Source organism: Pinus tabuliformis, chromosome 2_1 (assembly GCF_031772625.1).
Source record: "Pinus tabuliformis cultivar Carrire ecotype Pingquan chromosome 2_1, CPIR1, whole genome shotgun sequence".
In the NCBI taxonomy this organism is placed as follows: domain Eukaryota; kingdom Viridiplantae; phylum Streptophyta; class Pinopsida; order Pinales; family Pinaceae; genus Pinus; species Pinus tabuliformis.
The window spans coordinates 185,643,332-185,661,427 of NC_142299.1; the positions used below are offsets into that span (position 1 = coordinate 185,643,332).

The 18,096-nt window shown below is 34.7% G+C and overlaps 1 protein-coding gene across 1 annotated transcript; it reads right to left on the minus strand.

Annotated features, from left to right (window-relative positions):
- Positions 1-5,158: 5,158 nt before the first annotated feature.
- LOC149199346 (uncharacterized) lies at positions 5,159-6,151 on the minus strand. Its single transcript, XM_089400549.1, has one exon. The coding sequence runs from the start codon at positions 6,149-6,151 to the stop codon at positions 5,159-5,161; it is 993 nt and encodes a 330-aa protein (XP_089256675.1).
- Between the last annotated feature and the right edge of the window lie 11,945 nt (positions 6,152-18,096).

Here is an 18,096-nt window from a genome sequence, read left to right on the forward strand (position 1 = left end):
ATGGTACCACTCAGAGAGTGCCATGTGGCATGATGATGTCATGTTGACATCATAACATGATTGACCATGGACCCCTAGGGACTAGGTCACATAGCACACTCATATGGAGGAAAAAGGGTGAGCCCAAGGGGATATGCTTGCCATGACCTAAGCACAAAAATTGGTCATATGTGAGTTTGTATATTAGACTCAACTAACAGTTACACATGTATATATGTGAATACGATATGATGGAATTGACATATGATTTATGCTATGATATGAAACAAATAAAGGTGTGGATTCGTGGTTAGAGTGAGGCATTGTGATTCTGGGCAACAGGAGGACATGAGGTCAAGTCTTGATTTATTGGTGGAATGGTTACCATCTGAGGCACAACATGTTAACACTATGTATTCTTGGCTTATCGATTGCATGGTTACCATCTAAGATATATTGTTTGGCACTTTGTTGCCAGGTTGATTCTTGGCCTATTGGTGACATGGTTTCCAATTTATGTTATGTGGCACTTTGTTGTGAGGTTGAGCCTTGGCTTTGGCACTTGGTTTTAGTTGCATGATTTGATTCACTATAAAACAATTTTTGTGAACAATATAAACAAGGATCCCAGCATGATAATTGGTACGAAGACTAATTGCGTCGCAGGTGGTCATTGGTTTGAATCTTGTTGGCCTCGCCAATTTTTTTCTTTCTTGGAAGTGTATTATGTTAACCCTTTTTTCGGACTGCTAAGGTGCATTTTTTCAAACGCACACCAGAAAAACTCCATTTTGTAGACTGTAAATTGGAAAGGTTCATTCTATTGAATTGTTACTTTCTATAATATTTTGTCATTCATTTTGAGGTCCAATTTGATTTTTGAAAAGGGGTAAAATGGAAGAATTGTTTTGTAAGCTAAAAGGGGGACACGAAAAGTCATGAAGAAAAGTTTTTGAGGGAAAAAAAGTGTATTTATTTTATTTTTTTCAAAATGTTATGGGTCATATGAACATGTTTAGTCTTGATACATGAAATTAATTGGTTGAAATTGCATTGATTATGTGTTTTGAGCTTGTGGATTTAGTTTGAAAGATTATGAAAAGTGGTCCACTATGTGTTTGTGAAGAAGGTGGGTGGCTCTATCAAATGTGGGTTTCTCAATAAGATTGGAGACTACATATTTCAGAGGTTGGTTCCTCAATTAGGTTCGATCATACAACAAGTTGGTGCTATCATATTTCATAGGTTGGTGCCTCAATTAGGTTGGAACCCACGGCAAGTTGGTGCTTGCATATTTCATAGGTTGGAGCCTACAACAAGTTGGTTCTTGTATATTTTATAGGTTAGAGCCTACAACAAGTTGATACTTGCAGATTTCTAGAAGTTGGCGCCTTAATGAAGTTGAAGCGTACAACAAATTGGTGCTTGCATATCTTTGGGGGTTGGTGTCTACAAATTGATATAACTAAATATTAGAGAAGATAAAATATTTTTGGTTTTCTCCAACAAGGGTTTCAATGTATATCTGATGTTCTCATGTGTTGACGTGATGATTTTATTTATTGATGCACTGTTATGCTTTCAATGATCATCAATTGTTTAAATCAGTTAAATTAGCCATTAAAATTATTCCCCCTCGCAGTGTAATCATAACTCTAATAAAAAAGCGTGCTACAAATTAAGAATAATGTGATTACCATATTCCCCTCATATTCATTTATTTTAACTTTTTTCTAATTGACATATGCACTCAAATAATTTGGTTTTCCTATCAAACATGAGATAAACTAGATAAATTAAAAATTATGTGATGACCTAACATTAATTTCTTTTAACCTTTTCTTGATTGACATGTACACTCAAAGGGTTTTGATTTTCTTTATAATTATGGAATTAAGTAAGAACATGAATAAGTTTCTATGATTTGCATTAAACAAATTAATAATTATGTAAATACCATATGCCACCCATAAGATCCCTACATTAATTTGTTTTTTTATTTATAAGTAGAATCAAATAGCGAATAATGTAATAATATAAATACTTTTCTACCCATGAGGAGTAGAGTAGTTGGTTTATCTGGGGTTTAGTTCCGGACAAGGTAAATAATAAAAGAAAAAAAAAAACAAATATATATATATATATTCTCAACTCCCAAAATGAAGGGGACAACATGGAAGGGATTCTCTTTCTTTACAATAGATCGAGCTTGATTGGATTCTTGGGACACTTCCTATCCTTGGGTACCGGCCTGATGCACGAGCCCCACAAAGCACTACCTTTCTTCTAGCTTGTGCGTTGTTTCTAGCTGGTACTTTTACAAAGAATTCTATTTGGTTTACACTTTTTTTGTCTTAGCTTCTACTCCCTCATCTTCTGTCTCTAACTATAGCCCATTCTGCTATAGCCTTATATGATTCTATTAAAGAGGATATAAATAGAATGAGGCCTCAAAAGAATTCAATATGGCTACGCCTTTTATGTTAATGGCAGGTATGTGAACTTTGTTGTCTGGAAGGCAGTAAATCCAAGAGCTCTAAGGGACGCCGATAAATGCTGGATGGTTGTTTGGGACATTCACTCCAAAGGTAAGTAGTCATATGGTGAAGCAGGTGGGAAAGGTAACAAAGAATTCATATATATATATATATATATATATATATATATAATTTAAATTAAAAGTATTATTAATTATTGATATTACAACTTAGAATGAAGGAGATGTGTAATTATTTGTGTGCTTAACATAGAGTTGACATGTACTATTTAAAATAACATATCAATAACAAATATAATATTTCAAAATCCCCCATAGTTAGTTCAATTGATCAAGCCTCTATTGTTAAAGCACCTTTGTTATTGAACACCCTTAGGGTCAAGCTCAGTGCTTGAGAAAATAATAATTATTATAATTCTCTCTCAACCATAAAAGAAATATTAACATAATTTAATATCATCATTCCATAATAAATAATGTAATTAAAATTGTGTGTGTGTGTGTCTATATATATATATATATATATATATATATATATATATATATATATATATATATATATATATATATATATATATATATAGAGAGAGAGAGAGAGAGAGAGTATATATATATATATATATAGAGAGAGAGAGAGAGAGAGAGAGAATTTCACTTTTGATTGTCAGAAGACATGTAATCCATTAAATGTCTATGTTAACTAATATATTCTAATACAAACTTCATATATATTTTACATTATTATTATTATTATCCAATTTTAAGGTCATGACCAACCCAAACACCAAATTGGTGTGTGAGACCCCCTTGTTTCTGGGACAAGGGATTTTCTATTGAGTACCCTTAGGCATACATACTCTACCCCCTCTAGTTTTGAACCTATGCCCTCGTAGGAGGAAACGCATGCTCCTAACCACTAATCCCACTCAAGTTGTATTAGTTCAATGTCAATTATGTATACACTATCAATTGCACTAGATGTTGCAAAGGAAATATTGTAAGTGGATAACATATGGAAGTAGAGCATAAATGAAGACAAATGTGATATGTTACAATTTGAATGAAAATGAAATATTAATATTGTTGTTGTTGGGTGACATTTAATAATTGGGACCTATGCCTTTAGGTGAAATTTCAAATAAATATTTTAAAAAATTAGATATTTGAATGATGAGAAATTGGAAGTGAAAATGTAAACTTTTAGTATTATTAAATTATTATATAGCCTTGAACTCATAGAATTTTCTTATTTTCATATACAAACACAACTCCAATCTTAAGAACATTAGGACAAATCATCAAGGGTTTATTCCTTTGGATCAACACAACGAAAGGTGAGAACAAATCGATTTCGTGGAATTGTGACAATGTGTCTATTAGCTCATTTTTATCATTATGCCAAAAATATATTGTTTCATGAAGGGAGTAGCCAAAAAGGTTGTTTCCTAACTATATTGGCACAACATAGGATTGTGTGGGTTGCAGCGAAACCTTAGGTGCTTGTCTAATCTATTGTCATGGTAGAGTATAATGTGGAGTGTGTATTCCTACATTTAAATTGCATTCATTCTTAGTTGATTGAGAATTGCAACTATGCTCGATAAAAGTATGAGGAAATCTATAGAAAGGATACCTTTTTTTGTTGTATTCATTAATTGGAGATAGTATGATTGGAGGCCATTCAATTGTAGTATCAGGATGGTGGTTGGATGTTTGTAAATTTTATCATATTTCTTCTGCTTTTGTAATTCTATTAGAAATAGTGGGTATAAATGATGATGTTTGTTGGTGATTTGGGTTAATGGAATCTAGATGGGATGCAAAGGGAGATATGGATGACTATTGGGTGATTAGATCATTTGTTCTAACCCCCACCTACTACACAATAAAAAAGGCATTAGGTAGGGGTATAGAGTACTCCTACCTCTAACCCACTCCCATATTCTAATCATATTAAGTCAATACAATTCCTTATGAAAGACCCTAACACTCACTTTGCCAACTTTCGACTACCACATAACCATCACTTCACCACATCACCCTCACTCTACCATGTCAACATGCACATCACGACCATGCCATTATTTATGTACACTTAGATTTCCCAATTCTTCATGGTCTCTTCTTCATTCTGCAAGTCTTCTTGACTTTGTTTGTATGCATTTTCAACAACTTCTCATCACCATGTTCTTTGCTCACCATTCAATGTCATATATATATATATATATATATATATATATATATTCTATTAAACTAGAGATGGAGCAAATCTCTCAACATGTAAGCATTTTTATTTTTTTCGATTTTTATTGCATCAAGGCAAATTCTATAGCTCAATATGAGGAAGATGTGTAATTTCTTCCAACTCAAGATAGAATTAAATATCAACTAAAAAAATAATACCAAAAATAAATATATTTAATTAAATTTTTTTCCACTGGAAAAATCAGTAATTTTCATTAAGTTTAGAAAATTACATATAGTAGATGCCATTGGCATTGCTGTGATGTTCATACAAAATCCACCTCGCAGGGTGCTGTATCAGAGCATATTACAAAAAAGAGATAGATACATATATGTGTCTGGCTGTTTTAGCCTGTTCGAGATCGCATAGGATCCATTTGCATACAAAATAATAACCATAGTTATGTACAGTTTTCCATCATGACAAAAAATACTTCATTACTGTCGTCTATCGGGACTGTTGTCCCGCTGTTCTCTCTGGTCTATGTATGGCCTATGATAAAACCTGTGTTCTTCAGTCCCTTGCTGCTCCACAATTAGCCATTCGCCTCTGGGTAGTATCGAGGCCTCTTTGGATAATTTGTCAGCCTCGCTGTTATGTTCTCTGTAAATGTGTAAACAAGAGAAATGATTAAATGCTGCTTTGAGTGTGAGAGCATCATATAATATATTGCTGAGAGTGTGTGTATGACATATAGAGGCATTATTAATCCAGTTAACAACCATCGTTGAGTCCCCAAATATGTTAATATTTGTATATTGATGTGTTAATGCGAAATGCAATAGATTTCGAATGGCAGAGAGCTCAGCATAATTATTAGATCCTCTGCCGAAACCCATTTTTACAAGGTATCTGTGGTGTTCATTTATATGCAGTACAAATTTACCTCCACAACCCGTTTGATTTGCTGCCCCATCGAAAAAAGCCCACGGAGTCGATTTATCAATAGTGGGCTGTGCCTGTATCGTCCTGGTTCGAGTGGGGGGAGGGTCAGGTAATTCTTGGTACGCGGCGATGATGGTAGCTTCAGTCCGGGGCCAAATTACAGCCTGATCCTCGAATATGACTCGATTCCGCGCTAGCCAAGTGAACCAGGTTGCCACGAGGGGAAGGTTTAGGAGTTTGGAGCCCGGGTGGCTGTGGGTCCAGGCAGTCCATGCACCCGTGAGATCATCCCCATTCCAGTTCCCCGCTATGCCCAGTTGAGTGCAGATGTTGTTCCATAGAGTGTGTACAGCCGGACAATGGAGGAAAATGTGATCCGAGGTCTCAGATGCCGCCTTGCAGAATGTACACCAGGAAGGACCATAGATGGATCTGCGAGTAAGTTGTTCGCCCGTGGGGACGATGCCTTTGAGGGCACACCAGAAAAATAATCTGGAGCGAGGTGGGGCATTTAGCTTCCAAATGACATGCCACCACGATGGCATTGGATCAGGTATTCTGTGAGTGATGAGTGCTCTGTATCCAAACTTAGGTGCGTATATACCATGATCTGCCTTACACCAAATAAGTTCGTCAGGTCCTTGTTTGATGCAGATATGGGATTCGGTTAATGCAAGAATATAATCACTCCATTCCTGATGCCACTGCGGGGGGAGATCGAGTTACTGTGCCGATTTCCAAGCTTGGGAGAATATGTCTGTGCGCAGTTGATCGGCGATATGGGAAAAATTCCAAATGTCTCGATTATGAAGGTGTGTAATGAGGTCGCGGTTGAGGATGTGTCTGCCCCCACTATTAATCCACGGATCCAGGCCAATCCTGCCCAGCGTACCATCATTTATTCTCCATACTAGGTTATCTCGGATGAGGGGAAGGGAATGTATGAGGGCCTTCCAGATTGATGAGAAATATATTTAATTAATTAATTTTATTACAAGTATTATTAATTATTGATATTACAACTCAAAATGAAGGAGACATTTAGATATAATTTCACTTTTGACTGTGAGAAGACATGTAATTAATCAAATATCTATATTAATTAATATATTTTAATGCCGGCTATGTATATATTATATAAAACTATTGAAAAATAAAATTTTCTTATAATTAAAATATTTTTTTTATTAGTGTTTTGTTCAAAATGAAATAGGTGTGTAATTATTTCCCCATGAAATTTATACATATACATATGCATATGCATATGCATATACATATACATATATATATATATAATTTTAATGTCTTTTGTAATTCAACATTTTTTATAACTATTTTGTAAATCATATTACTTAAACTACAACCAAATAATTATTCAAGGATTATTAACTATTTGTTTATATAAATTAGGTAAGTTTATTTTAATTTTAGATCTACTAAATATTTAAAAGATTCAAATATTTCTTCAAATTTTACACTTTAAAAAATATTACACCTTAAAAAACTTGATCTTTTAAATATTTATTTAATAAATATAAAATTAAAAATAAACCTACCTAATTCATATGAACAAATACTTAATAACCCTTAAATCATTATTTAATTGTAATTTGAGTAATATTATTTACAAAAAACTTATAAGAAATTTTTTATTACAAAGGACATTACAATTACCTTAAAAATGAAGAATTCAAGAGTGACAACACCATGTTTCATACATCAAAAAAATACTATGTTTCATAAAGATGAAACCACTAACTTAATGGCAAAAGTGTCCTCAGACACGTAATTTTATTAATCAGAAAAAAACAATTACATATTTGATTTTGCAAGAGTTTACACCCAAACAACCAAACACTCTTGCAATGAGCTATTTATAAGCTCAATGTCCTAACTACCTCTAATTATGGATCACTTATTAAATAACAAGTGTCCATTTACAATAAATACTATTCAAACCAACTAGCCAACTAATCTTCTAAAATAGAGCCTAAGATACGACACATTTGGAGAGTCATATCTTGTTACAACAATATACTAATTCTAAATGTTTCCATTAAATAATTAAACATTCTAGAATAATAATTATTAATTTAATATCTTAAATTAATAATTATTTTATTCCAACTTTATAACCTATGATAATAATTTACTTTTGGATCATCTAACATTCCCCCCTATGATCCAAAGATACATTACAACAGATACCAAGTTCATCCCTGCACTTAGTAAATTTTATTCTGCCAAGTGGTTTCGTGAAAATGGCAGAGATCTGATCTTAGGAAGGACAATAAACTAGCTTGAGGACATCTTTGGTAATGAGAGATCTGATATGATGATACTTGGTGTCCACATGCTTTGTCTTTGAATGAAAAACTGGGTTCTTGGCAAGTTTGATGGCTGACTGGCTGTCAATGAATAATGATGTAGCTTTTGCTTGAGAAGTGCCCAAGTCCTACAAAACTCTGCGGAACCAAACAATTTCACATGTTGCTTCCCATGCTAAAATGTACTCTGCTTCTGCTGAAGAAGTGGCCACTGTAGCTTGTTTCTTACAACTCCAAGATGTTGTTGTTGACCCCATGTTCATTAAATAACCTGATGTTGATGCTCGATCATCAATACTTCCAGCAAAGTCGGCATCAGAATATCCACCAAGTAAAAAGTTTTTAGTCTTTGTGTAAAGAAGACCAAAATATTTTGTTCCTTGGATATATCGAAGAACTCTTTTGGCTGCGTTTCAGTGGCTGTCTCACGGTTCCTACATAAAACGTGAAAGAATATTGACTGCATAAGATAGATCAAGGCGAGTGTTTGTCAAATAAATCAAGATGCCAATCAACTGTTTATAAGTAGTATTGTCCACCTTTTCCCCCCCTTCAAATTTTGAAAGTTTCAAATTTTGCTCCATGGGGGTGAGAACGGGCTTGAAATCCTGCATGCCAAATCGTTGAAGAACCTCTGCTGCATACTTAAGCTGAGAAATGAAAATATGATGTGGACGTTGGAAGACTTCAACTCCAAGATAGTAGTGAAGTAATCCCAAATCTGTCATCTTAAAACCTGCATGTAACTCCTTTTTCACCTGTGCAATATGATCATCATGGTTGCCAGTAATGATCAAATCATCTACATACATAACAAGAATTACCAGATGTTTTCCCTGTTGTCGCACATACAAAGTATCATTAGATTCACTTCGTTGAAACCCAACTTTCTTAAGGTATTCATCCATATTTGCATACCAAGCTCGAGGAGCTTGTTTTAATCCATATAGCCTTAATCAATTTGCAGACTTTATGTTCTTGACCTTCAAACTCAAAACCTGGTGGTTGAGTCATATACACTTCTTCCTGTAAATCCCCATTGAGAAAAGTACTTTTCACATCCATTTGATGAACTTTCCATCCTTTTTGAGCGGCCAATGCAAGTGGTAATTGGATGGTGTTCCATTTAGCTACAAGAGAAAAAGTTTCCTCATAATCAATGCCTTCCTGCTGTGCAAAACCTTTTACAACAAGTCGTGCTTTATACTTTTCAAGTTCTACCTTTTGATTTTACTTAATTCTGTAAACCCATTTGCATCCTATGGGTTTAACATTTGATGGACAACCAACAAGTTTCCAAGTGTTGTTATCAATTACTGCTTGATATTCTTCAACCATAGCTTGTTGCCATTCTTTATGTTTTACTGCTTCTTTGTATGTGGAAGGTTCAGTAAAATCATTTGCTATAAAGGCAAAATTGCCTTCACTTCTTTGTGACCTTCTGGTCCCTGTTTTATTCTGCTCATCAGGCTTTACATCTTTCAAAAGTTGAACTACCCATTTCAGTAGTTGGTTCTCACTTGTTTGCTATTCTGAAAAGTCTCCATCATTGTAAAGAGTATTAATATAAACTGATGTTCGTTGTTCAGGTGAAGGGTCTGGAGAATATTTGTCAAAATAACTGCTACTACTTGGAGATGCGGATGAACTGCTAGAAGACCCAAATGATGTTGTTGAAGTAGATGGACTAGATGACTCATTTTCAGAGGAAGGAAAACCAAGTTCACACCAATTTGGTGAAGTTGGTTGACTTTGCATTTTTCCTTTTCTTTTACTGCCATTAGTTTCTAACTTTTGAAGAATACTTTCGATTTCTTCAGCACTCTTACTTTCTGTTTCATCAAAGATGACATCCCTGCTCACAATAAATTTTCCATTGGTCAAAAGATGGTACCCTTTCTTCTCATCAGAATAGCCAATCATTGTGTATTTTAAACTTCTTGAGTCAAGCTTAGTTCGTTTTTATTTCGGAACTAAGGCATAACATATTGATCCAAAAACTCTAAGATGTTTAACTCGAGGTTTGAAACCAAACCAAGCTTCATAAGGTGTGATTCCATCTAAAAAAGTAGTTGGAGATCTATTTCTTAAGTAGACAGTTGTATGTATTGCTTCTACCCAATATGTTGGACTTAACCTCTTGAAAGTTAACATGGATCTCACCATTCCTAACAAGGTGTGATTCATTCTTTTGACTACTCCATTTTGCTGTGGAGTGTAAACATTAATAAGATGTCATCTTATGCCATTTTCACTGCAATAAGTTTTGAATTCATTTGAAGTGAATTCTCTCCCATTATCCGTCTCGAGAGTACCTATCTTTTCTTTGACTTCATTTTCAACAAGTTGGCGAAAAATTTTAAACTTCCCAAATGCTTCTGACTTGTTCTTCGAGAAGTAAACCCAATTCATTCTACTGAAATCATCAATGAATAGTAGGAAATATTTGCAACCACCAAATGAAGTTTGTAGTGGTCCACAAACATCGTTGTGCACTAGTTGTAGCTGCCTGTTTGCACGCCATGAACTTGTTGGAAAACTTTCTCGACTTTGTTTGCCATAAATGCAAGCTTCACATTTTGCATTTTCCCTTTTGAAAGTGGGAAGTCCTTTAACCATTCCTTGTTTCTGCAATTGAGAAAGACTCTCAAAATTTAAATGTCCATATCTTACATGCCATAGTCTTACAGGTGAAATACCTGTAGTCACTACCCCTGCAAAATCAGAATGCCTTGGAATAATTGTCCCTTTCATTCGTAACAGTTTTCCATCTTCATAACCTGTCATGACAGTTTTCAAGCTCTGTTTGACTGAATTAATCTTGACTAAACCATCTTCCATAATCACCTGATGTCCTGCTTGTCGAATCGTGACTAAAGAGAGCAAATTTTTCTTAAAATTTGGTACATACCATACATTGGAAATCATTTTTTCTCCAATGCCAGGGAGAAAAACTTTAACTGCTCCTTTTCCATAAGGAGTATGTTTTGTATCATCAGCAAGAAAAATGGAATTAAGTTGGCAATCTTGAAAATTCCAAAAAAATCACGTCGACAAGTCATGTGCTGAGTTGCCCCTGAATCCAAGATCCACGCATCTTCATAATCACTTCTAAGATGATAAGAAAATTGTGATGTTGGCGAGGAAGTAAAAACATATTCTGAGTTATCATCATCTTGATCATTTGCAAATTGCGCTGAGTGCTACTTAAACATGGGAATTTTATTAAGAGATGTTCGACAATCTTCAACATAATGTCCAAATTTGTTACATCTTCGACACACAATTTGACTTTAAGTCTCTTCCTCTTCCTGAAGATTTTCCTCTGCCTTTGCGTTAACTTCTATGTTGAGATTGTCCTCTACCTTGATTATTATTTCCTTGTCCTTGAAAATTGCCTCTTCCTTGGTTGTTTCCTCTACCTTGAAAATTACTCCTTCCTGAACGGTTGCCTCTATTAAAGTTGTTTGCTCTGCTTTGACTTCGACCTCAACTTTGTACATTATGTGTTGCTTAATTCTGATTCCCTCTGCCTCTGCCTTTTGAACTGTCTGCTAATGATTTACTAGTGCTGGCCTCTGTGAAAAAAACATCTTCACCAACTTTATTCTTCTTCCCAAAGGTTTTATCATGTTGGGTCAACATTTCACAGAGCTCATCAAACTTTAGTTTCTCTAATTTCCCAGTTAATTGTAGAGTCTACAAAAAATGCGTGTAGGAAGAAGGAAGTCCTGCAATTACAATTGTTACCATAAAACTATCATCTATTGCTAGAAAACCAACATTAATGATTTCCTGCCTAATATTCTTAAGTCTTGAGATATATTCAAGTACCTCACCTCCTTCAGTCAATTTTGTTGTAACAATTTTAATTATAGATAAACTTTCTTTGATTCAGGCTGAGTATCAAAGAGGTCTTTAAAAGTTTTCAAAGCAGACCATGCATCTGTGGCATTTTCTATATGGACATACATTTCATCATTGACAGAAGATTTAATAAGAGCTAAGGCTTTGGCATTCTTAACTTCCCATTTTGCTAGTGCAGCTGCATCTGTGGGTTTATTTGGCTTAATATCTCCATCACATATACCCTGCCATAATTCATTGTAAATGAGAGTGCTTTCGATGAGACAATGCCATGTTTTATAAGATTTTGTGCCTTCAAGTTTGTCGGAATCAGAGAACAAACTAATCAACTTGGACATTGTAGTGTTTAAACTTCACACTAAGAATCAGAACAAAAAATGTCAAGATGGGCAACACAACATGCAACACACCACGCAAAAACACGATCTATCGAGGCTTGGCCTTGACCCTCGTATAGTCGTTCAAGCGGGAGAAAAATGATTGAGCTTTGCACTTGGCTCTAGTCAATTTCTCCAAAATTACAAGGTAACTTTCAAAATTTGACTTTTACAACGATGCTCTTGCAAAACTTGGTAAAAAAAAAGTTACCCCTCTCAAAGTAAAATTACTTTTAGTTACACTTATCCCTTCAAAAATTACAATTGAAAGCCCCGTATTACTCCAAAGATTTACAAATCACCTTATTACTCCACAAACAATAAATTCCAAAATTAAAAAACACCAGATCTCTCCAAAATACAATATTCCTTATTTCTGCACAAAATTTACAAAATTACAAACAACGGAAAATCCTTATCAGTCCATTAACATTACAAATTTAAAAAATATTTCTTATTTCTTCACTTCTTTAGGATTCAATTTAGCTTTAAACTTTCAAATAAAAAAACTCCTTAAGAGGCTAAATTTTTTTGTTTCAGGCTGTCCTCCACGCTGGCTGCTAGCTAGCTCAGGCTAGCTTCTTGCTGGCTTAGGTTGGCTTCTGTTGGCTTCTTGCTGGCAGGCTTCTTGCTAGCAGGCTGGCTCACACTGGCATCTTGCTCGAAAAAAAAACTGCAAAAAATCACGCAGATACCTAATTGGACAGACAATCCTCTATATTCAACTTAAATTGCAGTTCATGTAATCCTATTCCAAACAACGGTGCAGCAGTTGTAGATATCGATTCAACCTCAAGAGGAGCAGAGTACAAAGTGACTTGGCAGCAGACCCAATGCGCAAAGCAACCACGTAAGCATGCAGAAAGAAATCAATTAAAACCATATGAAATCCAATTTAAAAGAACACAAACCAGATTATATAAATTTCTGATTTTCATTTTGCCCGAGGTAACGGAGGAGTCACTTCGCAGGTATCTACGGAGCCAATTTTCGTGAAACTAAGGAGGTTGGAGAGCTTAATCAGAACGTTCTCTGGCTATATCAATTATCTAGAACCTCTATACGGTTCGATCAATCTATTAAATGCACGGCATCAAAATTCGCAAGGGTATCACTCTTTGCAATCATAACAACCATGGCATGTAGGAGAAGGCCACCTTCCATCAAGTTCGTATAATTTTCCAACGCAGATCCACATTAAGCAAACAAAACACAGTCTTGAAGCTCTCCACGCTCAGCAAGTGCAACGTCTATTTCCGCCAATGATTGAGTAAAGGTTAGGGAAAATCTACACTCTCACATGTGAACGAATCCTACGCTCTCAGTTGATACTCATATTCCCTCGTATTCCCACACTGAATGAGAAGAAACAGTCCAAATGGGCGTAGACCTCCAGAACTCGGCCCCAAAAAAGAATGAAATAATTCACAGTGACTCTCAAGAAGCTTTAGCGGATCTGCGACCTCTTTGTTAGAAGTGGAAAAACGCGCGACTTCTTCAAAAGCAGCGGCATGGAAACCCGCTATGGCTATCACACGAGCGGACGATCAGTCGAAGAAAATGATCATACCCTTCAAAAACCGATCATTTTCCCCCTTTTGTCAAGCGGAGCTATGAAGAAGAATGTTCAGCCCCGCCAGGAAGCTCACCGACAGGAACTCTAGACTCTGCAAGTGTCTTGTTGTTCTCCAAAATCTTTCCCAATAATGGGTCAGGCATTCAATTTGACAATACACGATGGCAGCAGTAATTCTTACAATTGATTTTCAGATTTAAAAAAAAAAATTAAAAATTAAAAAATTAAAAATTAAAATTAAAATTAAAATCACTAAAATAATAAAATTTCTTTTTTTGAACATAAAACTAGACAAATTCATACCAATCATCCACTGATCAATTCAATGGAGTTTTCCAAAAACTTGTAGAGCTGGAATCTCCTCTTCACATCAACTATAGCATTACTGGAGCTCTGATACCACAATAATAGCAGAAGTGTCATCAGACACATAATTTTATTATAAAAAAAAAATACAATTACATATTTGATTTTACCACAATAATGGCATAAGTGTCCTCAGACACGTAATTTTATTAAAAAAAAAAAAAAAAACAATTACATATTTGATTTTGCAAGAGTTTACACCCGAATAACCAAACACTCTTGCAATGAGCTATTTATAAGCTCAATGTCCTAACTACCTCTCATTATGGATCACTTATTAAATAACAAGTGTCCATTTACAATAAATGCTATTCAAACCAACTAGCTAACAAATCTCCTAAAATAGAGCCTAAGATGCGACACATTTGGAGAGTCATATCTTGTTACAACAATATACTAATTCTAAATGTCTCCATTAAATAATTAAACATTCTAGAATAATAATTATTAATTTAATATCTTAAATTAATAATTATTTTATTCCAACTTTATAACTTATGATAATAATTTATTTTTGGATCATCTAACATAACTAAAGTAGAGTAGAGTAGAGTAGTTTGTATTAAAAGGACCCATTAATTTGTTTCAAATATGGTGAGTCAATCACATTATTTTCTTTGATGTTGATATTGCGAGATAAATGAAGTGTAAACTATGGATGAAAGTTTATATATATAATTTTTTTTTAATAATTGAAAATATTTATTAATTTTGAAAATGTTATATTGTTAAAGACATTTTTCATAAATATGTTATTAACTTTATTTTTACTGGATTTGTTGGTCAATGGTAGAGACAAAACAAATTCCATAAAAAAACAAAAAAAAATTATTATGTATCTTGATTGTCTAACTTGCTCAAAAAATACCCAGAATCTAAATACAACTGAGTCCCATTATTAACCCACATTGTTTCCTAGAACCTGGTCTGCTTGGCCATTTTCATATTGCCGATGGAAGGCCTCATGCACATGAAGCTCCATGTGATCTACTCTCCCTTCAATATGATCCAGTAGCTCCTGAATGCACTTTTGTCCACATCAAAGGGAGTCTATTTGATCCAACTTTTGCCATTGGTTTTGTTGGATATGGTTCATAAATTATATTATCGTGTTCCTGTCATCGTGACGATCTCAATCCAACTTCTACTATCATTATCACTTAATGAATCTAGGCTTCCCGTGGAGGAAATTCACTCTTCCGTGACATAGCATGCATTGTTGCTTAACTGCTTCTCCAAGATGATTTTGTTCTCCATGTCCCGCTCCCCGCCTCGAGGTCCCACTCCCCTCCTTGGGCGGCCCCTCTATCGCTGCATGGTTTTGAGGTTAGGAAAAATGTCTGGATATTGTCATCCTCTTGTTCCTAACACACAATTTGAACTCACCAAGTCACAATACTCCGTTCCTAGAACCAAAATCAAGGAGGTTATGGCGAACCACCCCCTTTCAACTTCCCACCACCAAGATCCAAGTTGTGGACTTCGCAACTATCTCTATCACAATTGTTCTGCTTCGCACCAGACAAAAGAACCAGAAAAACATGACAATTTTCGTCCTTCCCCCTAGTAAATTCTTTCTCACCGCTAGTCTGTCAGCGACGGGCATCTTTAAGTCGATTGCAAATTCCCCGAATATTCAGGAATGGACTAACATGGGCGTGGTCAATTTTTTGACCGTGCCCATGTTGGTCAGATTCCCGAATATTCGAGGAATCTACAATCGACTTAAGCTCAGGGGTCAGCAACACGTCTCTATGTTGACAGTTTAGACTTTGGCAGCCACCCTAAGATACACTCAAGCTTAGGACCCTTAAACGAAAAATGTGGCTTGGTTGCCCAAAAAACATTTCTGCTAATAGCACTTTCCACCACCACCTCTTAGCTCTTTCTAAATATTTTACTAAAAATTAAATGAGAAAACTCCCATACACTCGCTTCTCCTAAAGCTAATGACCAAGATTCCGGACTCCGGAGGTGCAGGGTCGGACCCTCCAATAATGACTTTAAAAAATGTGTGTGTCCTCCTCCAACCTCGCCCATTCACGTGAGAGCTTACCATCTTTCGAATTTGAAACCAATTGGGAAATTAACATAGAGATGGATATAGAGTTAGTTGTAGTCTAACAATTATGTTTTTTTGCCTTGAAAATTATGAACATTTTGGTTATATTTTGAAAAAGATTGGCAGGGATTTTTGTAAATCTAAGTAAAAATTGTCTAAATTCATAATTTTAGGTGCTCTAGATGTTTTTGATGGTGTTGAATCTATTTCTATCATAAAAACACGATTCAAACACTGCCTCTACAAGATTTTTGAAAACAATTTGCCTAAATTCCGACCACTTTTAACCATCAGAACAATTTCCACCTCCCTAAACAACTCCTATAAAATTACCTTAATCGTAAACCAAGTTCGCTTCTTCGTAACACGCCTAGAAACGCCATCTACAATTTTCCTTTGTGTCATCCTCTAGCATGAAGCTTTTACTCTCTTTGTGTATTCTAGACTCGTCCTAGGGTGCCATCCTCTAGCATGAAGCTTTTACTCTCTTTGTGTCTTCTGAATCCTTCTTTGCCGAGGCGCGCACCCAATCTTCCCTACTACAATTCATATCCTTTAAGAAAGGGAGAGTAAATGAGCTTCTAGGGAATAGTGACACATAACTACGTGGTAAAGAACAACGAAATTCTGAAATAATTTTAGTGTGATTTGAGAAAAAAATAGGGTGTGATCCAAAAAGTCAAAAAGAAAAAAGACACATTATTTTAATAGTTTAAATGTTTTGTAGGATTTTTTTTATTTTTTTTACCCGCATCCTACAGAGAGAGAGTGTTAGAATTTTTTTTTATTGATCGGTGAGAGTTTAGTTTTAAAGTAATTTGAGAAAATGGAGGTTGTGATAAAAAGGTAAGACAAAGTATTTTAATTTTTTAATGGTTTCGTAAGAATATTTTTTTTAAGTCCTACCTTCCTCCATGAAGAGAAACGTGTTGAACTTTTCAATGATCGGCCAGAGTTCTAATTGGTTTCCATGTATTATTTTAAAATGAATGAATACCTTAAAAAACAATGGCCTAGACGCTTAAAAAATTCTTCCATGGCTGAGTTTTCAAACTCTAAACTCTTGCCGAAATCGAGAACTTCCACCTATTTATTGCGATGAGAGATTCAACGGAAATTGCCATGATACATTGATCATTCAATGCATGGAGTGATCATTCAATGCTGGGAGTGGGTAGGGAAGGCATCAGCATTGAAGTTTATAAATAGAATTGTTTTTTTTTGTTTTTAAATAAAAATATTTGTGGTGAAATTTTAATTTGTGTTATTTAAATTAGTTTTTTATTATAAATATAGATTCAACATTTTAAAAAAGATTAAGGCATTTCTATTATGTAAAGGTTATTTATCAAACTTATGATTTCAATGAATTTCTATTAAATTTTAGAGAAATTAAACCGGAAGAGTTTCCAAAAAGTCCTACCAAAAACAACTTGCTTATAAATTAAATATCCCCACTTATATTTCTCTGTCTCTCATTTCCACTAAAAACAATGACACCCTCCTCCAAGATCATCCCGATTAGCTATACTGCCACCTTGTGGTGTTCAATTATCGCAGGTAAGTTAGATGGACACCTTATTTTGTTTCTTGATTCCAAGCCTCCATACCATCAGTCGTCTATATGATATATGTTTTTTGGTTTTTTTCCAAATATTTTGGAGTTAGATTTTTCTAAAATTTGGTAGAGATTTTATTTGTGTTTAACTATTTTTTTGTAAGATGTTAAATTTATATATACAATAAAAAACATTTTAATATACAATCAAAAATACATTTTAATTAAAATCACAATCTCATATACAAACAAAAATACATTTTCTAACTTTGTGACCGGAGAACCCATAGTAAAAACCATTTTGTTGTCAACGTTTCAAACCCCAACAGGGATCCATCATCAGGACTCTTATTGAAT

Bases quoted from the DNA above. Each gene is read 5' to 3' on its own strand.
- LOC149199346 (XM_089400549.1), bottom strand. From the start codon at position 6,151: ATGCCATCGTGGTGGCATGTCATTTGGAAGCTAAATGCCCCACCTCGC.